This window comes from Mauremys mutica, chromosome 12 (assembly GCF_020497125.1).
Source record: "Mauremys mutica isolate MM-2020 ecotype Southern chromosome 12, ASM2049712v1, whole genome shotgun sequence".
In the NCBI taxonomy this organism is placed as follows: domain Eukaryota; kingdom Metazoa; phylum Chordata; order Testudines; family Geoemydidae; genus Mauremys; species Mauremys mutica.
Window position 1 is genome coordinate 74600004 of NC_059083.1, and position 22937 is coordinate 74622940.

A 22937-nucleotide genomic window follows, 5' to 3' on the forward strand; every position below is an offset into this window, starting at 1 on the left:
GTGGTGATGCTGTGCCGGCGTTTGAGAGGAAGGGATGATGTTTTCCTTTAGTTGGTGTTGGGACACCGCTGAGGACCGTGATGATTCTTTCAGGGGACAGGCCTGTGTTTTGGTTGTGGTGGGCTGACATGGTGAAGCCCTGCAATGAGGCTTGGAGATGTTTTGGAGCGTTGTTTTGCCTCAGCAACTTGGGGTATGGAGGCAACCGGCTGATGTTGCCTAGCGGCGCACAGACGCCACATCACAATGGCACAGTCTGTCCTGTCCAACCAGCCTGTGGGCACCTTAAATCCCTTCCCTCCTCACCCTTATCAGCTCCCTGTGGCCACCAGGGGGGTCGTGACAGAGGGTTCTACGCCCCCAAGCGGGACTGGAAAGGAGGTTGAAACAAAATGGCTGCCGCTGGCAATCGCGGCGTATGTGAAGAGACTCGGCAGAGGGAGCCTGGTGGACGTCACGTGACAGCCCCGTCACGGCTGCCGCGGTGCATACTGGGACGCCCAGGGCTTGGAGGCGGCGGCAGGAGGGAGCCGGGCGGCCATTTTGTCTTCCTCCGAGAGGCCGCTGGAAAGCCAGCGGCTGGTCCCTGCTTCTCGCCTTTCTCTCGTTCGGTAGCGCCACCGCGATGGGCCGGAAGAAGAAGAAGCAGCTGAAGCCCTGGTGCTGATATCCTTTGCCACAAAACGGGATGGCTTCCCGGGCGGGACTGGGGGGTGGTAAAGGGGAGAGCGCGGCCTGGTCTCCTCACTGCCCGGAACGTGGCCTAGTCTCTGCTCCCGCCCATCCCCCATCTCCTGGCCGGGATGCGCCGCACTCGCGCTCTTTCTCCCTTTCCCCCCCCTTTTTCATCTGCCTCCGCACGCGACTCGGGCCCTCCTTCCGCCCCCTCCTCCTGTCCTTCACCGGGAGTCGCCCCGCGCTCTCCTGCCCTTCCCTCACCAGGAGGCGGCCTGGGCTCGGGCTTTGCTCTCCCTTTCTCCCTGCGCCGGCGGGACGCGGCCTGCTCCGCCTGCCTCCTGACCGCCCGGTTTGGAATTTCGTCCGGCTGCTGCTTGTTTCCTGGTCTTCCCTCCCCGCCAGCGCCACCGAGCTCCTAGCGAGCCCGGCGGAGACTCCGCAGGAATAGATGAGTGTCAGCAGCAAACTGCTGGGACAGGGTGGAGATGGCGGGGGTGGGGGTGGAAATCTTATCCCTGGAAGGAGAGGCGGTAAAACAATCTCGAAACTTTAGAGAGACCCTCGCCCGCCTTGTGTGGCTAATATCCTGGGGCCAGCAGGGCTACAACTACACTTCATACAACAAGCAGAGAAACCTTAGCATTTAATGAGACTTGGTGCTTCCCTCAGTCTCCTAAAGGTTTGACTGCTGCTCTGAAGGCAGCATTAAAGATCAGTTCAATTTGCTGCAGCATAAATATTGTTTCCTAGCCACTGTTTTTAAATCTATCTTTGGACACAGTTGTTTTACGCTTGATCTATCTCCCCAGGTTTTTTTTCCCCTTTGCCATTCCTTTAAGCTGCTTCATACAAAAATCTTAAAGCTTCAGAATGTCCTTAATAATCTTGAATAGGTATTGCAACAGGGATTTTGATGATGAGAAAATCCTTATACAGCATCAAAAAGCAAAGCACTTTAAATGCCATATATGTCATAAGAAACTGTATACAGGACCTGGTTTAGCTATACATTGTATGCAGGTAAGGCTTTTTTTAAGTATATGCGTAACTTGTCTCATGTTCAGTTTGTCCCTAAAGTGATACTGCATTAAAAACATTTTTAAGATTACTTGTTTATTACTGCTAGAATCTCAAAACTTTGCTACAGTTGCCTTGTTTAGGAAACATTGATGTCTCTCTTCTCTATTTCTAATAGAAGAACATACACCCCTTTTAATAAACTCACTGGTTTTAGTAATGCTGTCACAAATGCATATGGTAGCATATAGATTAGACAGATCATCTTGGCCTTTCATTCACACTTGACGCTGGGGAGGATTTATTAGTTGGTTTTAATTCCAGAAAACAAGTTCCTAAAATGGTTTTAACATCTATGTAGTTTATATCAACAAGGGAAAATGCACTTCTTCGTCTGAACCTATTCATGGATATGTTTAAACTATAGAGACTATACCAGTATAGCTACATTGCATAATGCTGGCATGATTCCATAGTGTAGACACAGCCTGTGCTGACTGAAGGGTTTTTCCATCTGTCTAGGAATACCAAGTCTCAAAATGATGGTAGCCATCAACGTAGCTGCGTCTACACTGGGGGTAAGTCGACATAACTGTGTCAGTCAGGGATGTGCTTTTTTTCACATTCCTGACAGATGTAGCTATGTCAACCTAACTGTTAAGTGTAGGCCAAGCCTAAGACTAAAATTTTTCCTCATGAGGATGTAATTACATAGACAGTTTAACTAGTATTAAGATAGATAAGGTTTATCCCTTTTTTTTATCTAAGCTAAACTGAAAATAAAGTACAGTAGCATGTGCCCCTCTTTAGCAGCCTCCCTTAGTTTAAAAGACACTTCTCTTCCTTGCGAAAGTATGATCGGACACATCTTCCCCCCCAAAAAAGTTAGGTTATTGAGCAATCTGATACAGAGTAAAAAGTGTTCCATGTATTATAAATGTAATAGAACAAATCGCTCAAAACACTTTCATGTAGGGACCAACACAAATTGCAGCTGTTTGGGAGAGACGTTACCAGTAAATGTTAGTTACAGATTTTAAAAAGAAAATAATTATTGAACTAAACATATGTGCATTTGTTATGGGTTTGAGTCGAGGTAACAGAGGATAGCCTTAACAGAATAATCTGTAAGATTTGACACTGCCTGTAGAAGTAATGTTGTCAGTCACAAAAATCTTAACTGATTGCAGTAAAGGAATCTAACTTTTTTGGTTTAGGTGCATAAAGAAACAATAGATGCTGTTCCAAATGCTATTCCTGGAAGAACAGACATTGAACTGGAAATCTATGGTATGGAGGGCATTCCAGAAAAAGACATGGATGAAAGGAGAAGATTACTTGAACAAAAAACTCAGGGTAAACTTGAATGTTTAGTTACTTATATTGTATTATCACTATAATATGTTAACTAGATTAGCGTACACTTCTACCCTGATATAACGCCACCCAATATAACATGAATTCAGATATAACGCGGTAAAGCAGTGCCCCGGGGGGCAGGGGGGGGCGCGTTCCGGCAGATCAAATCAAGTTCGATATAACACAGTTTCACCTATAAGGCGGTAAGATTTTTTGGCTCCCGAGGACAGCGTTATATCGAGGTAGAGGTGCATATGAGGAGGAGCATAGTTTTATCCCTATTTATTATGAGTGTATAAATTGCATTTCTGTCTGTAGTGGTGAAACAAATGTTACAGTGGCCCTGTTTTGATCCTGAAATGCAGTGTCTTACAGAGGTCTATTTAAACCATAAAACTATAATAGCTGGGATTTGTGCTCTGTGAAAGTAGCTACTTTATATATAGAATTAAAGCTGGTACTGAGGAAATAGTTTAGCAACAGGATTTGTTTGAAGGCAAATCCTCAGTGGCCTGGGTTTTATATTGCCATTCAGATTTGATTGGTATAGCTGCCTTGCTCTTTAGGTAGTGGAAGTAAGAAATATCATCAGTGACTTAGGTTCAGATAGAGCAATTGGTACATTCTGTAACTACTTTGATAGGCTTTGCTGGCCACTTAAGTGACTAGTGATATTTTCTCCTAGCCAAAGGTAACTACTTTGGCGAGTACCTGTCTGGAAAAGGATTATCCATAGCAGGAACTGTGACTTGAGGGTGGATAGAAGAAAAACAGCATAAATAGTATAGAAGTTTGGACTTCTTGGATGCTAAGAATGCCTTTGTGAACTTCCCTGGCATTATATCCTACTCCCTGGAGCCTTACTGTGTAGGTTAAGCTGTGGTATGCAGACCTAGGTGGCAGTTCTTAAGAATGATCCTGGTAGGGTTTCTTGCCCCACTTTAGCAATTCATACACACAAACAGAAGGGTGGAAGGGTTATGTAAAATGTTTCCTTCTTCCTAAAATGCATAGTTGCATATTACTAGCAAGGTGGTTTACAGTTAGTTTCAAATTGGAACACCTAGGTAGTAGATGAAATCCTATGCTCTTAAACTCTGTAGATTTGTGTTGTTCTTAATCTGACAGTGTTAATTAAATTTCTTTAGCAGAGAGCCAGAAGAAGAAACAACAAGATGATTCTGATGAGTATGATGATGATGAATCTACAGCTTCAACCTCATTTCAGCCACAACCAGTACAACCACAACAGGGATACATGCCCCCAATGGCACAACCGGGATTGCCTCCTGTGCCAGGTGCACCAGGAATACCCCCAGGTAGCATAGGCTTTTAAAGCTAGACATAGAAAAAACAAATACTTCTATTGAGATGCTACTTTAACTCTAGGATGATGGTCTGACACCTTCACAACACACTTAAATATGACAGTATAACTTATGACTGATGCTTAAGCACAGCTGTCCTGACATCTTCTTTCTTGAAGAAAATATAACATTAAGAAATGTCACAATAGTGATAGAAGGATTGCTGAAGTGAGGTACCAATCAAGGAAAAATTGTCATAGTGCCACCTTTCTGGTCTAGCTTCAGGCTGGCTGCTGCCTCGGTTTCCCTTCAGTTCCTGGGCCAATTACCTGCCTGTGGTTCTCCCAGCCTTCCTAGGAGGGGCTCTCTGCCACTCCCAGAGTCCTTCACACCCTTCTTCCAGGGCACTGTTTCGTTAATGCAAACACAGCTCACAAAGTAACACACTCACAATCAATGCAAGCTGCTGGGACCCAGAAGCCTTTCATTCTGCTCCCCTCTCTCTCTGCTCCACGGGAGTCACGGGAGCCAGACTTCTTTCTGTAGTTCCCCTTCCACTGAGCCCTCTCAGCTCTTTGTAGAAAACACCTGTCCCTTCTCAGGTGGGTCTTATAAATTGAACAGGATTGTCTGGCTCCTGACCTGTTACAATCCATAAACATGAAAAGCTAAATGTCACTGACAGGTTCTTTTTATTTAATGACAGGGTAGTCTTTGTGTTGTGAATAACTTATTAAACAAAAATCCCTCCAAATAGTAGCAATAAAGGGATTAATTTTGACTCTATTCACATAAAAGCCTAATTGAGGTTCAATTCTACATGACTAGATGTATTCTTCGTATTTAATCATATTCCTAGTCCAGATTTTTAGAGAGTCTGTAATTTGTACGTCATTTGCACTTCCATTCCTTAGACAGGGCTTTCTTGTCCACATTGTCTATCCGTGTTACCCTTGATACTTTTCTGCTTTTATATACTATATAAATTGACTTTGTTTTGACACTAAAAGTGATGAACATGCCTACATCTGCTATATTGGAAAAGCTTTCATTAACCAGTGTCCTGATGCCATTTAAGAATTTCACTGTGGTTGGAAACTGCTATTTAAGGAAGGAGTTGCTCTGTCAAGGAGAGAAAATGCCCTAGTGAGGGAGCCTAGTATGTAAGTGGTTAGACCACTAGCCTAAGACTTGGGAAACTTGGGTTCAATTCCCTGCTTTGCCACAGGCTTCCTGAGTCACCTTGGGGGAAGTCCTTTAGCCTTGCTGTGTCCTACAGATGGGAAACTAATACTTCCCTACTTCACAGACGTGTTGTGAGGAGAATTACACTTAAGACTATTGAGTGCTTTGGGGTCTACTGATAAAAATGGCTATATAAGAGTAAGGTATTACTATCTCTAGGCTGGCTAAATTTCTGACAAAATGCTAGATTATGTGAACACTTATATCAAGGGGAAGAGAGTCTCTGTCCCTTAGTGATAGAAGATCAGTTTTCTGATCACGTGTCCAAATGTAGTGATGATACCTGTCTTCATCCTTGAAAACTCATCAAAATGTATCTTCAAGCAGTGTTGAAAAGGATTTTTCTCTAAAGCTTGTATGCAGATAGTTGATCCAGTCTTGTTTGTCTGAAGTTTCACACTGATAAATCTATTACTCATCTAAAAATTATTTTCAATTTAAAGGTATACCACCCTTGATGGCAGGTGTTCCACCAATGATGCCAGGAATGCCTCCAGTTATGCCAGGAATGCCACCTGGGTGAGTAAAAACAGGCTTAATCAGTTGGCCTGTGTTCATGCAGTGGTTTTTGCACACTAGCGATTTGCTATCTAAATCTGTCATTAGCGGCTTTTAACTGTTTTAGAAAAAAATCAAAACCTCTGTAGAACTTTGGGGGGTTTATAAACTTTTGTTAATTTTAAAATTAACATAGGGCCTGGAAGGCTATACCACAACAGCAAAATGTCACTAAAATTTAGCAGGTCATATGCAAATGTGGTGATGGTGTTGCTCCTCCTTCCGCCCCCTAGTTAATACAATTGGATGTAAAATCTTGACTTGCTGGTTTTTTAAACCCTTCCATGAACCCATTGTCAAAATTTGTGTGCTGTGTATATACATTATTGTATCAGAGTTTCTCTTGTTCTCATCAGTTGTGGATCCAACCAGGAACAAGCTTGTTAGTCAGTTTAAGATTTTGTTAAATGAGATTTATACAGACTGGTTCTAGAGTGTACAGATAAATTTTTAAACTGTTAATGGGGTTGACACATAACACCCTATCACAATGTGTTTGGAAAATCACAGGTAGATTTTTTGATTTTTGTCATACATTTTCACAGATTACATCAACAGAGAAAGTACATGCAGTCATTTTGCGGTGAAAACATGTAAGCATTTAATTAATAATGTAATTTAGGTACATTCATTATGCCATTTTATGTCAAATGAAACCTGTCATATTGAGCCCCTCTCATTCAGTATTTGTGTTATGTAACTTTAGGTTTTGTATAGTGCACAGTTTGAGGTTTTAATTGTTAAGAATAATAAGGGATCTCTATCTGGATCCATAAGACAAAACAAAGGGAGATAACGTTGCAATAGCTGTCTTGTTTCCTACTTCACCTTTCATTTTGCAGCAGTCTGCAGCTTCATTTGATCACTCCCTCTGAGTAGTGGGAGTTATTTTTGTTTTTATTTTTAATTATTTCGGTGAGGATTCGTTGATGTATAGCTTAAGCGACTTTCTTAATGTAATATACAATTTTTGAATTCCAAAAAAACTGTGGTGATAAGTCTGATTATTGCAGTTACATTCTACGTGGGTGTTTTTCTGTTTGGCTTTGAAATGTGTATCTTGAAGGATTTCATTCTACAATCAGGACATTGCCAATTTTTGCTGGTTTTTAGTCTGAGTGGCACTTAAAGCTCTTTGTCAAACTTTAATATGGATGGATGCTATGCCATATAATAAGGAACATAATTTGCCAAAAAATTGCACTAGTCTATCAAACCAATTACAATCTTATAGATTGTAGTTATGACTCTACATTGTTACCAGTTGAAAGCCTAACTTCACCTAAAGCAGATTTCCACTCTTTTTTTTTTTTTTTAATAAGGGAACATCAGGATATGTAAGACTATCCTTGGCCTATGAAATAATATGTTCTGACTTATTGTACTTTAGCCCTGTTCTTTTCAGATTCTAAGAAACAAATGTCCGTTTCATAACATTATATCGCTGCTGTTTCTTTTAAATGCATCTTCATGGTGACAATGGGAGGGCCTCCCTCATCCAAGAGTTGCTGAGAGAATCTCTTGATGAGCTGGGGTGCCTTCACTACTTTCCCTAGCTTGGTTGCAGGTGTTTCTAGCTTAAGAATCCTCATTCTTCATATGGTATTTTGTGGACATCTTGCCTCCCATTTAATAAAATTCCTGTGGTAACTAAATTGCTTACCTTGAAAAGTAATATTAGGACAGTATTTAATGTCTTTTTAGCTTATTTTAATGGAGTTTAGCAGCTACAGATGGTAGGAGGGGCCAATGGGACACCAGTGTTCAGTCTTAGAAGAATTTTTAGCCATATCCTCTTAAGATGTCACCAGTAGGTGACAGGAATTTATTCTTAGAACAGAGAAAAAGCCATGACCTTAGATGGGTGCAATCAACTTGGACAATCAATTCTGCTGTTCAAAGCATAGCCAAAGTTACAGGAAATAGATTTTCTGATGTTTCCTTCTTCAGTGCATTTGATGGAACTTTATGTGGTCATCTTTACCTGTTTGGTTGTCTGTCAGACAACATTAGAAGCAGAAACATTTTTTAAAAATAGGAAGATGTGGCTGTATATTCACAAAAATTGGCCTGAGACCTCAGACATATGTACTACCTGAAACTTCTGACTAATGTTTTATATAACTAACTTGATTTCAAGTTGACTCTGTCTCTTTACACATTGTTCAAGGTTAGACTCTCATTTATGTTATCCTGGAGTCTTTAAGAAATGAGGGATAGTGTGACAGCATGATTTAAACAAATTTCCTTGGGCATTTTGTTAGTGGGGTACTAATTAGCTTAGCAGTACACTCGGTATACAATTTATTAGTAGGCCACTTACACTGAAACTGAGCCAATTAATTGAAAAGGACATGCTGGAGTACCTTTTTAATGGAGAGACTAGGCCTGGCAGTCTGATATTAAATCTGATTGATGTCACCTTAAGGAATTGAGTCCCACATGAAAACTGTTTCTCTTCCTGTTAACAGTGGAACCTCTTGTATTGGGGATTGGTTTGTCTACTGAGAGTCAAGATGACTTGAGTTCCTCTATCGGTGGAAATAACTAGGTTACTTGCAACATCTTTAGCTTAATATTAGTATATGCCAATGGTCTCAATAGGAGATCATTAGTGTTCATATTAGTCTCTATTTTATATTTTAATAGGATGATGCCAATGGGTGGGATGATGCCTCCAGGGCCAGGAATACCCCCTCTTATGCCTGGTATGCCACCAGGTAGGTCAGTGATGTCGAACTCATACTGTGGTGAGCTAAATTATATCTTTTATTTAACTTGGGGTTCTTGGGTTCATATGATTAAAAATCGGGCTGTATACTACCCATACTTCATACTAGATCTCTGTAGAATTCAGTGATGGCTTTCCACAAAGATAAAGGGTAGAATTTGGTGGCAAACTAACATTTTTAATCAGTAAACATTTATTTATTGGAGACGGAAAATGTGGACAGTTATTTTTCCTCTTTCATTATCTGCTCTCCCCCCTTCAATATCCTTCTTTTGGCCCTTTCTTTCTCGCTGTATTTTTTTCTCTCTTCTAGTCACATCTCTTCCCGTTTCCCCCTTTTTTTGGGTGGGGGGGTCTCTGTGGCAGCTGTGGAAAAACTGTAGAAGGTACTAATTAGCATTTTAGTCTTCCCTCTCTAGCCTAGCTATGTGTAAAGCACTTCATAAGGAAGTTTCTGCATCAAGGTTTTAAACACTGAGACAGCTGTGAAAAGCAGCTGACTGAGACTGCAGGATCCTAGAAAAAAGAAATTCCTGCATCACTGTTTTGACTGCTGTTACTGACAGCTGGCTGAAATTGGTGCAGTCTTAAACTCAGCTGAGTAGACTGGAAGATTCACACCCATTAGGTAGATTGTACAAAATAAGTTTATTCCTGTCCAGAATTGACTGTATTACACTATGCTTGGGGGAGCCCTTTTGTCTTATTTCGGGAAGCTTTATATTTTACACAACAAATTTTCTCCAGCCTTTTTTGTTTAGGTGATTGAGTATTTTAATGCGTTTCTTTGTGTTGAAGCGTTGCTTTGCTTTAAATCATAACTATAAGATTATAAAAACTGCTGCATAGCCTTTCTCTTGTTTTGCTTGTAACCAATATTGTGGGCATCTGTTAACTGTACTAAACATTTTAGGAGAACCTTCCATGGCAATCACATGTCCAAAAGTAGTTTGGCTGAATCTTTTTTTTTACTACTAAGTATTGCAAGTGAGTTAAGTTGCTTAATTTAAAGGTCTTTTATGTATAATATGTCTGTCAGAATTGCGTTTCTGGTTGCCTTACTTGGTCTTTTAATAGTCTGCAATATTGGCTGTCCAAGGGAGCCATTTCCATGTCCTCTGTAGAGCAATCAGTCACAGCCTGCTCTGAGTTTGCACTTTGCTACCAGCCCCATAAGTTCAGTCTCCACTAATGACAGACAGTTTCTCCAGGCTTCCTAGCAGCCTTATCACTCAGTTGGCAGCTTTGATTTAGTTAGTGTATCTTACACAGGTTCTCTGAGTTGCATGTGGAGTTAAGTGGAAAGAACTTGTACAACTGTGTTGTGGGGGTGGGGGTAGCTAAGCTCCTGTCTGTCCTTTCCCTGTCTCTCAAAATTGAATCTGTAATTGTAAGGTGGAGGTGACAAAACTTCAGTCTTTCTTATAAGTAAGTGTGGTAATTTTTACTATACATGCATATGTATTTAATTTGTGTCTCTACAAGCTGATAAAATGTACATTGATGTTACAGGCTTATCTATGTCAAAACTATACATATTGTTTTAAAAACATTCTGGAATAGTGATTAAAAAGGAATATTTCTATTCACCTGTGCTTGAGTTTTTATTACAGATTCTTTCCTATTTTCATAGGTATGCCACCACCTGTTGGTCCTCGCCCTGGTATGCCTCCCATGACACAAGCACAGCCTGTGACAGCACCAGGCATTCTTAATAGACCTCCAGCTCCTGCTGTAGCAGCACCCTCCCCACAGCCTCCAGTTACGAAACCACTTTTCCCCAGTGCAGGACAGGTAAGGTGACCTTCAGAGACTCTGGAATCTTAACTATCTAGTCTTGTCCCTTACAATGGACTATAAAATTAAATCATTGTGACTAGTAGTACTTTTCATTGAAGATACTACAAAAGTAATTGGTAAAATTTCTCACCTGTTTTGACTCTTTATTGTAATGCAGTTTAACCCTAGGCTGCTGATTTTTTTTAAAAGGATTTGTATTCACTTGTCTTCAGTGTCTTATAGCAGCCCAGGAACTAGGTATAACTTCTGTCGGCAGATGTGGGGTGCTGTGGGATGGACAAAGTACTCTGACATTACTTCCCTTATGGAGGGGAGTGGTTGGCTGAACTTTTTTGTCTGTCAGCAGATGGAGATTTGACTTTTCAAAAGGTTCACTAAAGTTCACAATTCACAAGTCTTGCCATGGTTTGTTTTAAGCAGGATTTCAACTTGTGGTCTCTTGATAGTTTTTTTTGAGGCTCGTGACCATTATCATTTGTTGTAAATGCATACATCTTTAATTCTTTACTTGCTTTCAAGTATGTTGCAGAAACTTTCATAATGTCCTTTTTGCATTTTGGACTTCTGCATGGAAGATAATCATTTACAAAAATTCAGTCCCTTGGATAAAAGATCCTTCCATATGGATATTTTCCACCCATTTGTTTGGAGACTGTTCACTGTTTCCTTTCTTTTATGCTACAGATGGGGACACCTGTCACAAGTTCAAGTACAGCTTCATCCAATTCAGAAAATCTGTCAGCATCTTCTAAAGCTCTGTTTCCTAGCACAGCACAAGTACGCAGGAAGTTGCAGTTTTTTTAAAAAAAAATTGCTTTGCAACTTAACCCTTTGGACCGTTATGTAAATCTGAAATTGTATGCCTAAACATCTTCAGATAATTGCTGTTATATTCCTGATTATGTTTAGCTGATAAAACTACAAAATCCTTAATTGTATATTACATCTTGTAGGAATACACATTTCGAAGTGTTCAATTCCTCTTGGATAATGGGAAGAAATGAGAAATACTACATCCTGGTTCTGAAGGGTTAAAAAAGCATGAAAGCAGCTAAATGCATTTTAGTGGGCAGTGGTTAGCTTGATGCATGGTGAAACCTTTTTAGTTCGTGCTGTTTAATCTTAATATAGGGAAACTCTAATTTGCATTATGTTCTAAAGTTGAAACATTTGGCTTTGGTTGGAAGGTGGAATGGAGAATTGAAAATGTATGCTGGCTACTGCCAAAGCATTCTCTCAAGTGAAACTCATTTTTGTAGTAGTTTACTTTTAAAGCAAAGTTGTCTTGTCTCTAATTTAATTTAAGCACAGACAGTATTGACTCCAGCCTCTTGTGTTTCACAGTTGACCTCAAATTTGTTTTCACTTAGTTTGTTTTCACTTCAATCATTAATGAGACTAAAATTTCAGGAAGAGCTGTAGACAGATATTTAAGAGACCTTTGCAAGGCTATTGCAGTGTTTTTGTTATGGAGACTGCTTCAAAATTAATTTTAATTTTTAAAGTCTGACATGTTAGACCTCTTATACTGAAAGGCTTAGTTAAAGCCAAGATTTTCAAAACATCTAATTTCATTAATGAATGCTAACACTTTGAGTTGTATTCACTAATGGTTGCTAAAATACACTAATTGTAATAACAAAAATAGAAATTCACTTCATCATAGCTTGTCTTTACTAAAGCAGAGTGGTCCATGAAGGATTTATATATTAAATTGAATATTTTGGGTGTAATTATGCAAGAAAGTCAGCAGAATATAGATGCATTTTTTATTTTGTACCTTTGTTTTAGCTATTGCTTTTGACCTGCAACATCTAGACTCTTACAGCGTGTGCACTAGGTTTTATTTTGTCTTTGTTTTCAGTTGCTTCAGTATTATGTGATGAGGCTGTTTGGACTAGCTTATTTTAATTGTCTCTTACTGGAAAGTTTCAGATGTCAAACAGGTAAATGAGTCTTATATTTTAAAAAGTAAGTATTTCTACTGATTTTTTTTTATTTCACAGGCTCAGGCAGCTGTTCCAGGACCAGTGGGTACTGATTTCAAACCTTTGAATAATACACCTGCAACAACCACAGAGCCCCCCAAACCTACATTCCCTGCTTATACACAGTCTACAGCTTCAACCACTAGCACAACAAACAGTACTGCTGCTAAACCAGCTACGTCTATAACAAGTAAGCCTGCTACCCTTACAACAACCAGTGCAACCAGTAAGTTGATCCATCCAGATGAGGATATATCACTGGTAAGTTAAAACAGTTTTTCTTAAGTTGATAAATGCAACTCACATTTCCATTGCAATTGTCATGTGGCTAACAGGATACTTTTCTCTATCCCAGGATGACTTTGATGCTGGCAGGAGTATAAAATATGTTGAATTAATTTATCAGAAATTCATATGAGGGGATATATCTTCAGTTTCAAGGCGGTGAATAGTGGAATAGAGTTAACATTGAATAACCATACCTTTTTATAAATGGTGAAACTGTTGCATTGACTCTAAGAATCACCCCTCCTGAGTGTGGCTCTGCCTTAATTGGCTCTCACTGCTCCAGGCTGATGTATAACTGTTAGAGCTGTGCCAGGTACAAACACACAGCTAGCTAGCTGGCACAAGTGAGACTGAGCAGTTGTGAAGTGCTCCTGACAAATATGAAAAACAATTATACGGATGCTGTTCTCCAAGTTCAGAACTGAAAAATCTCAAGACAAAGTACATCCTGCTTTCTTAAGCAAGGTTAGAATTCAGGTTAAACTTAGTTTTGTCCTTTAGATTCCCAGTTCATTTCAGATTTTTTTACATATAATTTTAGTATTAAGAGGAGATTCGCTTCTTATGTGCAAAATATTAGAGTTGAAAGTATTAGTATAGCAATTTGAAATTGTTGAATTTGCATTATGTGGTAGCTTTCCTGGGAAAGAGAGATAATATTGGTAATATACTTGAGAATTTTATAATAGCAAATTTAGTTCTATTATTGAAGCTACCTTTAACAATTTCAGTTTTATAAATTCTGGCTTATTTACCGAGACATTTTGCACCAATATTTAAATTAATATTTCAGCTTCCTTGCTTTTCCTCTGGTGTGTTAAAACATCTATGTATGCTGTTATTTTTAGGAAGAGAGAAGGGCACAGTTGCCCAAATATCAACGTAATCTCCCTCGACAAGGACAAGTATCAATGGGCAATCCATCAGTTGGATCGCTTGGAGGTATGATGCCACCACAACCTGGAATTCCTCCACAGCAGCAGGGAATGAGACCTCCTATGCCTCCTCATGGTAATCACACTTTTTCTTAATACATTTGAGTTCACTGAAAACTTTTTAAATCTAGAAGCAGCAGTTAATCTGAATTGGACAGGTTTTTACAAAAATATAACTTAGTCTTTTTAATGTTTAACTTTGTGTCTTCAACCTTTTGAATCTACTGAAATTTCTTTTTAAAAAATGTTATTTTAAAATAAAGCTAACTAGTAGATATGTTTACTTTCATCTTAAAAATGTTTTGTTCATAGGTCAGTATGGTGCTCATCACCAAGGCATGCCAGGATACCTTCCTGGAGGGATGCCTCCATATGGTCAGGGACCTCCAATGGTGCCCCCTTACCAAGGTGGACCTCCTCGACCTCCAATGGGAATGAGACCTCCTGTAATGTCGCAAGGTGGCCGCTACTGATGCTACTACACACAGTCTAATAGGTTTGGAGATTAAACCTTTTCTCATCTTGTGCTGTTAATATAGCCAAGCTTCCGTCAGTTAAGGCTTCATTGTGACTTTAAAAAAAAAAAAAAAGTATCTTCCCACATGCAAGGAACTATTGGACATTCTTATTTTACATGGGAAAAATTTATTTGGAATAATAAAACAGGAACTTTTCCTGATGTTGCAATTTATACTGTATGGCTTCTTTTTCATGTTTCATCTAGGTTTTTAGAAGTGAAGTATAGTAAATATGGTTCGTTAAATTGTGAAGGCGCTGGAATTACATGAACATACCATCTTAAAGGCAAGTTCTGTAACATTATGTTGCTATTTGTAAAGTGATGCCTTCACAGCACTTCCGGTGCTGTTGGACTTCACGTCCCCAACTTAGCTTGGTGAGGGCTGTAACTATTCCCAACTACCTGTACATTTAAAAATCTGAACATGTAACAATATTTAATGTATTTAGCGTTCCTCCTGTTGCAGGGTTTAAGTAAACTGACCCAATAAGGTTGTGTGACTTTTCTGTACTGTTATAAACTTCATTGTAATAAAACAAGACAAAAATTTATATGCCTTTTTATTCATGACCAGCTGTGGACAACTGCCTGCAAGGTTTGTACAGATGCATGCCACAGTAGTTATTGGTGTAATAAACGCATATTTACTGCTGCTGTTTTGATATACTCTAATTCTTGTTTGAACTTTGTCACTTAGCTGCATGTTGTAGTCTCCTAAGCAAGTAGACATAGACCTGTACACTTATTAACTAACTTTAAAAAAAAAATGATTAATAGGAATGAGGTTACGGGGTACATCTCACCTATCTTTTATAATTTGTTTTAAATGGTGCAGGTTTCTTTAATAGGCCTTTCTTCTTGTCCGCAATAAATCTTAGATGACTTGTAACATTGGCACTTTCACATGTTAGCAAGATGTAATTGTGACCCCTGGCTGATGTAAATCCTAGTGCCAGATGCATCCTGTTAGTTCTTTCTTCAGATAACTTCCTTGGATGTGTGACTGCATCAATGCATGAACCTCAGGAGCCATTCAGGAGAAAACTTCTAGAAGCTTAGGTGCATGACACACAGTGAGTGACTTTATTGCTACTGTATTGAAAGTGACCTGGACAAAGGAAAAATAGGCCTTTGGCCTTGTTTTGCCTCTATGATGTGCAAAGGTGGCTCACAAGTATTGAATTTTGTTTTCTGCTTTTACCATAAATATCAGGAATTTCAAATCTGATTGTCTCGTGGTGGTGGTGGTGGTTGGACACAAGATGACTCATGTGGATTGAGAGTTTTCTCAGCCCTTTAAGAGACTCTTCTCCCAACTGTCTTAATTACTGATTAGTTAACAAATCAGAATTTTGAATCTGAATTAGTCTCTTACCCTCTTACTTAGATTAATTTCCTTGGTATGACACATCTTGCTTCTTTAGTTGACTAGTCTTCCAGTGTTGGGGAGCTAAATTTCTAATGGAAAAATACAAACATGGGGAAAACACTTTTTGTGATGGGAGGGCTTCCAGGTGTGTTAAACATCAAGAAGCAGAAAATGGCAAATGTTGCTTTCCTTTGCAGATCAACTTTAAATACAAATTCCAGCCATAAATTATATTTTTTCTGTGCCACTTGTGTTGTGGTGATACTCTTTTCCCTTGTTTTTCCATCGCAGAGCCTGACAAGCTTTACCACTAATTTGGTCATCACTGTAGTAGGTTTTCCTGTTTTGTTTTTTTCTGACACGAAGTATTGTGGCTGTGTCTTATTTTTGGAAGAGAGATCTTTGGTTTTTTACAGCTATGGTTTGTACCAGGAACTTCACATTGCTTTACTTTCATGTTCCATCTTTTCAGTCTGCAAACGTTTAAATTAAAGCTATCCAGGACATTATGCTGTCTTCCAGTAGAGTATGTGGCCCCACGGAACTCATTATATAGTGTCTCGGGTTCTTTGGCATCTTAATTTCTAGTTATATGGCCTTGGTTTAACAACTTAGAAATTTATCTGGCAAATCTCCAGAAACTTGTATTATTCTTAAGCAAGATCCATAGCTCTCCAGATGTCATAAAGCAGCATTTTCCTAGGCACTAGACACCATTTATCTGCTGGTCATTTGTCAGCTAACATGTAGAATAAATGAGCAGACTCATTCAGTAATTTGCTTGGAAATGCATTATGAACGGGCCTTGAGTTTTCAGGGTTCCCCCCCCCCCCCCCCCCAGTCCTTCACACTTTTCCATTTTTCTACAATCGTAATTTAATATGTCCATTCTTATACTCCAGATGGAAGCTGGTTGTCTTCTGTATTCCTTTCTTCTGATCCAAGGATAATTCAAAAAATAAACATTAAAGCTATCCTAACACATTTGACTTTTTTTTATATATCCCACCTAAAAACATTCATGTCGATAGATTGATTTTGTATTCTGCCTGTAAAAACTGTGGAACTTCCAGCTTTTTCTCAAGCTCTTATGATGATCTAAGGATATCTCTCCTCATTCCCCCCACAACAAATCCCATTTTCTTACCTGCTGTAGTTCTATAATCCAATTTTTTAAAAACTTATTTTCTGGTCTGCACCACCCACCCCCCTTTTCAAGGATGAGTAGTCAAAAAAAACAAACAAACAAAAAAAACCCAGAACCTTAGTGCATGCACTGCTCACTTGATCATGCTCTACAAATTGTCGTTATTTGTCTTTTAGTCCAAAATAATTCCCATTTCTTAAATAGTGACTGGTTGGTTGGTTAGGTGATAGCATCATTTTATAGCTCTCAAATATTATTTTGGTTATTTAGAGGTTGGAAACATTTAGATCTCTTTATTTTGTTTCTAACAGGACCTGAATTAATATTGATGAAATCTCTTACAGATATACTTGGCAAAGTTTAGTTTTGTGCTCTTGGTATTTCTCAGGTAGACACTCCCTGTCTTGTTTCCTCCGCTAGAAGACCTGTAATGCAGCTACCTTGAGTTGCTGTCACTTCTATTTCAGTGGGAGTGTTCTTACAGAATTTGCTGTCTCTTACTGGCCCCCCGTTTAATTTATGTCCAGAGAGTTGGACAAGTAATTTTTATATGTATTAACCATTTAAAACCCCGCCCCTAAGATTAGCATGCCATATCTCATAGTGAAAACGAGAATTTATGATTAAATAGGATTGGTTGACTGACTTGCAAACTGCATAACCAAATGTTGATGTAGGCACTAAAGACATCTTAGTGAATAATTTTCAGGCAAATGTTTGGAAACAGATGAGGAAAGTCAATGCCTGTGCAAAAGATTAAGCATTTTTCATTAGAGGATCTAAATCATTTAAAAAATAGCCTTATGGTACTCCTGTGAGATAGACACATTCCATCCATTTTAGAGACAGAAAATATGTGATTTGCCCAAGATCATACAGCAAATCCCTGAAAGAGCCAGAATTATAAACCAGGAGTCTTGACATCATCTCTTGCTTGAGTTGCTAAACCACCCTTCAGCACAGAGGTTACCTTTTAAATTAGATTTTACAAAGTTAACTAGTTTCCATGGTCTCTAATTTGTGAGTGAACTGACTCTTTCCTTTGGTGAATGATTTAGTAAGACTTTCCGGATGACTAGCTTTTACTCCTTTTGCAAATTATTGCTCCTCTATTTCAGATCAGAGATTCAAAATACTGGTAATAAGTTTGAGGATGGAATGCATATCTGATAATTAAAATGAATAATTAACCCTTGCTCTGTGCATGCACAGGAGGACACAAGCTTCTAGAAAGTATTCAGCTGCTTCTGTGGTTTGCATGGTGCATGCACTCATTTAGAGTGTATGGAGCTGCAGAGCAAATTACCAGTGTAGCACACTCAAGTCAATGGTAATTAATTTTTTCTGTGAACTAATGGATAAAGTACAGCATATAATCTGAAATTATTTTGCAGGAACCAAAGAATTCTGAACACAAGACAAAGAAAAAAAAAAGCAAGACTTCTTTAGTTTACACAGTGGAAGGGCAATATAATGACTTCTGGTTACAGAAGTTGAAACTAACAAACTTGCCTATCAGCTGGTGTTGCAATTTCTAAAATGATTTTACATTTTTTTGTCTGGTACTAAATATCTTAATAATTGTACTGGTCTAGCTACTACAGAAGACACTAAGGTGAGGGTAAACTTTTCAGTGGCTGATGGGATTTTCACCTAACATTACTTTTTGTGAACTAGTACAGTAAATGCCATCAGTTATGGGAAAAATACCCATAGACAACAGAGTTGTGTTCCAGTCATCAAGCTACAAATGAACTAATCTAACATCAGAACTTCATACAACTCAAAAATAGTCATAAAGTATAAAAGGTTTAGTTTGGAATTAACAAACAAATGCTAGGGCAGTAGCTTCTTTTGTTTGCTTGATCACTGGAATTTTGTTAATTTTGAATGCATGTCTTTCACTTAATTGGGTTATGTTTTTCTAAAATTTAAATTTTTCTTCTTCCTATAGCCCTGCCATAGGACAGGCTGAGGCAGAGTCTCAGTGTTGCCCTGTTCAGTCTGAGGCAAGTGGGATTTATTTTATTCATTCTGGGGGCTTTCACAGCTTTTTGGCTGTTGGATATTTATGTCCCCAAACTTGCAGCAAGTTTGGTGAAGGCCCCTAAATTTAATTTAACTTAGGATTTTTATAATCTTTTGGTAGATGGGCTCTATATTAATATTCATACTTATTGGCTGTGGTGTTTTTGAAGAGGTTGGGGGGAAGGGATATTTAAGATGGATGTTGATGCAACTTTTTTTCCCTTTATCCTTCAGCCATTTCCCTTTTTTCTCAAATTATATGCACTATTTTTTTGAAGGTAATATTTAATAATGGAACTACATGTAGCTTATATGAACAGATCTGTTGGGTGATGCTGTTGCCTTTTCTGGGGAAATGTGTTGAAATGCAACTTACTTGAAATCCAGAAACTTCATCATAACACTCTGAATCCATTTAGTTATTAGGCCTATAGTATTAATTATAAGAATATTAGTTAGAACTGGAGACATAAAATTAGCTGTATTTATAGAACCCTGAATAATATTTTTCCATAAAAGGATGGATATAGTGATATACTTAACATTTTTGTTTTCACGTGTTATACCATGAAAGTTACACCAGAAGAGTAAATATTAATGTAGAGCCCTGCAAAGAGGAGATACAGATTTGAATTGGTAAATAGAAAAAAGGAATGAGAAATTGAAGTTGTAGATTTTGCAAAAATGTCAGTTTGAAAGATTTCCTTTTTATCAGCCTCTTTTTTTTAAAAGGGATAATATTATAAAGTTTGGTGTATTGCACCATGTATTCTAAAATCACAGCATTCATTTTGAATTGTGAGGGATTTCACAATGTAACTTAATATGTTTAACTACCATTACCATATCAACAATATTGAAGATACAACTTATTCTTATTTAGAAAATGAGAACTTTACTATCCTTAAATAATTTTAAAATTACTGTTTGAGCAGACTGCCCCTTTGCCTTTTTCTTGCAAAAGCATGAGATACCTGGACAATTTCAGCCTGAGAATAGGTTTTGTCCCTGTGTAATCTGACTGCCTCTTGGCAGCATTTGACTCTTACAATTTCCAAATTAAAAAAAATGCTTGGTAGGTTGTTTGAAATTGCTGCAGCAGATGTGTTTTTAAAGACAGATTTTGATGCACCATAGAAACTGTTTAATTTCTTAAATGTTTCCTTAAGTAATGGTTAACTTGTATGGCTTTCACAAGTCTGGTTGAGGCTCACATTGTCTTTAATACAATTGACTGTCACCTACAAAAGTGGAACTTGTTCCTTCTGCCCTGTTGTCTTCCCCCTTTGGAACTCCTGCCCAACTTCCCCACACTCACGTTCTGAACCCCTTCTGGGTTTCTGATCCTTCCTGATGAGCTCCAGAAACTAGTTATAATCCTCACTAATGCCCAAATTTGTGAGACATACGCACTGAATGTTAACTGTATTCAAGTAATTGTTGAGCAGTGTGTGTTATATTCCTAATTCTGTCAGTTTGATGTTACCCTTTATAACACTACAAGACAATACTACAGTAACTAGCATTTTTCTACTAAATTTATTCAAGTTGTAAGAGCACTTGTTAGGTCACTTCACTGTCTTGTCTCCTCATTTTCATAAACTGGTCACAGGCAAGAGTTTTCTTGCAGAAGAGGAATTGAATAAGTAGTGTGTTGTTTGTGTTGCTACAGATATCTGAATCATTCTGTTAAGACTCAATGAATGAAAAATAGCCAGAGATATTTAGTGTTTAATATTCATTATTGATTCACTCTGCCTTATATCACCATTTAATAGACTGACACTAAATGGTTTCCATCCAAATATTTGTATTTGGTTTGATAAGTCTTCAGGTGTATTTTGTAGTAGAAATGTTCAAATATAGATTAATGTATACCCTCTGCCTTGTCCATAGTGTGCATTTCTATAAAGATGAGTATCCTTCTTTGATCCACACTTGGGTTATATCCAATAAACATATATTCCTTGTTGCAGTTAAATGTTCAGTGTCCTACTCAAACCATCCATTTGTTTTCACCTTTGCATTGTTTGAAGATGCTACTTTAAGATGGTCATGAGAAATCACTTATTTGCACTTCCTATTTCTGTTGTACTAATGCTCTTAATATAAGTTAAATGTTGCTTCACCATGTCAAACCCCCCCACCCCCCATGATTCTCTGTATTTCTTGTATCTTGTCAATGAGACTAAGTACTGTAGTTCATTCCTCCCCTATCACTCTAGGAATATTTTCTTTTCTGCACTAAGAACAGGAGTACTTGTGCCACCTTAGAGACTAACAAATTTATTAGACCATAAGCTTTCGTGGGCTGCAGCCCACTTCATCGGATGCATGTAGTGGTAAATACAGTAGATACAGAGAGCATGAAACAATGGGTGTGACCATACACACTATATAAGGAGAGTCATCAGTTAAGGTGACTGGGAATGGATGAGCAATTACACAAAGTAAAACTATTTCCCCATGCTTATCCTCCTCCCCCAGTTCCTTACATCTCCTTGTCAATTGCTGGAAATGGGCCATTTTCATTACCACTATAAACAGTTTTTTCTCTCCTGCTGATTAATAGCTCACCTTAACTGATCACTCTCCTTATAGTGTGTATGGTAACACCCATTGTTTCATGTTCTCTGTGTGTGTGTATATATATCTTCCTACTGTATTTTCCACTACATACATCCGATGAAGTGGGCTGCAGCCCATGAAAGCTTATGCTCTCATAAATTTGTTAGTCTCTAAGGTGCCACAAGTACTCCTGTTCTTTTTGCGGATACAGACTAACATGACTGCCACTCTGAAACTTTTTCTGCACTAGTTATTCTCATGTAAATTTGAGAACATACTCCTTGGAATCCTAGTAGAAACTTTCATCTGCAGGAAGACTAATCACTTTGCTATCCACTCCGAAAGATGCACTCAGTGGCACTCCAGAATAATTCTGTAGGATGTTGTGTGGATTTGAGCTTCCTTTGCTATAGTTTTCAATTCAATGCATTTTAAATGGTCTCGGAAATCTCTAGTTGTGTCTTCAAACACAAGCTTTGCTTCTCCCTTTCTCCATGTTCCTGCCTCCTAAGGGAGTTTTATGATTTTCAGAAGTTTCTCATTTTGAGATTTCAGTAAAAATTTGAAGTTCACAGGTCTCAGTGACTTCAGCAGGCATGCCAATATTATCTTAATTCAGTGCCACAATTGATGTCCATGTATTAATTTGAAAGCTACAAGAGAGCAGTTTGCATTTCCTTTAAATATTCAGTGGTGACATGTGACCTATAAAAGATAGAGGCTTTGCTTTCCTTCTAACCACAACAATGGCACAGTGCTTTACATTATTTAATAGGAGTTTTTCCTCAGCTCCTGGATCAACTGTTTCAAAAAGATCTCTAAAAACAAATCTAGTTTAAAAAAAAAATAAATCTTGCTCCTAGTGTGAAAATTGTCTGATATCCTTGAGTGTGGATCTAAGGAGGATATTGCCAGAAAAACTTCAATTGTAAACAAGAAATTCCCTAATTCAAAGTCGTGTGTGCTTACTAATACCCTGTGTGTCACGAAGTTGTTCCATTTCTGGCTTCCATGTCTTTTCCCAAAGGCTCTAAAGAATCACTTTAACGTATTACTCTTATTTTCCTACATTCTAATGGAAGCACTCAATATAATTCCATTTAAAGCTACAAGGACCTATTTTTTTTTTATGGACAAGAAATGCTATGTTAAACTGCTAAATCAGATGAACTTTCGCATATCTCTCATTACATGCAAGGTAAATAATAGGAGTGGCAAATAAAGTACATGCCATGCATTAAGTTCTCGGATGCTTTAGAATGCTGTGATGGTTGCCTTATACAGAAAACTTCGTATATCAGTATTAAATGCTGTCCCTTAAGTGCTGTGGAAAGTACTTAATACCAGTGTGCCTATTTTCAAAATTATTTCACTAAAGCAGGGTTTCTCAAACTCCATT

General features: G+C 38.3%; 1 protein-coding gene across 9 annotated transcripts; it reads left to right on the plus strand.

Moving 5' to 3' along the window:
• The first annotated feature begins 484 nt into the window (after positions 1-484).
• ZNF207 (zinc finger protein 207) lies at positions 485-18940 on the plus strand. Of its 9 annotated transcripts, XR_006572723.1 has the most exons (14): positions 487-666; positions 1572-1698; positions 2913-3051; positions 4203-4373; positions 6050-6125; positions 6710-6757; positions 8814-8914; positions 10529-10689; positions 11380-11472; positions 12702-12944; positions 13820-13982; positions 14219-14402; positions 14631-14710; positions 18897-18940. XR_006572723.1 is itself a non-coding variant. In XM_044981768.1 (13 exons), exons 1-12 carry the CDS (start codon positions 626-628, stop codon positions 14377-14379), a joined length of 1524 nt encoding a protein of 507 aa, XP_044837703.1. In that variant the 5' UTR covers positions 487-625; the 3' UTR covers positions 14380-14402; positions 14631-18365. The 9 variants fall into 9 exon arrangements, 8 of the variants coding, with proteins under 8 accessions (XP_044837704.1, XP_044837706.1, XP_044837703.1 ...); XM_044981768.1 differs by lacking the exon at positions 18897-18940 and having other exon boundaries at positions 14631-18365; XM_044981769.1 differs by lacking the exon at positions 18897-18940 and having other exon boundaries at positions 485-666; positions 4206-4373; positions 14219-18365.
• Positions 18941-22937: the final 3997 nt, after the last annotated feature.

Excerpts from the sequence above, each read along its gene's own strand:
- ZNF207 (XM_044981768.1), top strand. The coding sequence starts at position 626 with ATGGGCCGGAAGAAGAAGAAGCAGCTGAAGCCCTGGTGCTG. Across the intron at positions 6,126-6,709 it reads ATGCCAGGAATGCCACCTGG|ATTACATCAACAGAGAAAGT; the intron begins GTGAGTAAAAAC and ends ACATTTTCACAG. Across the intron at positions 8,915-10,528 it reads GATGTCGAACTCATACTGTG|GTATGCCACCACCTGTTGGT; the intron begins GTGAGCTAAATT and ends CTATTTTCATAG.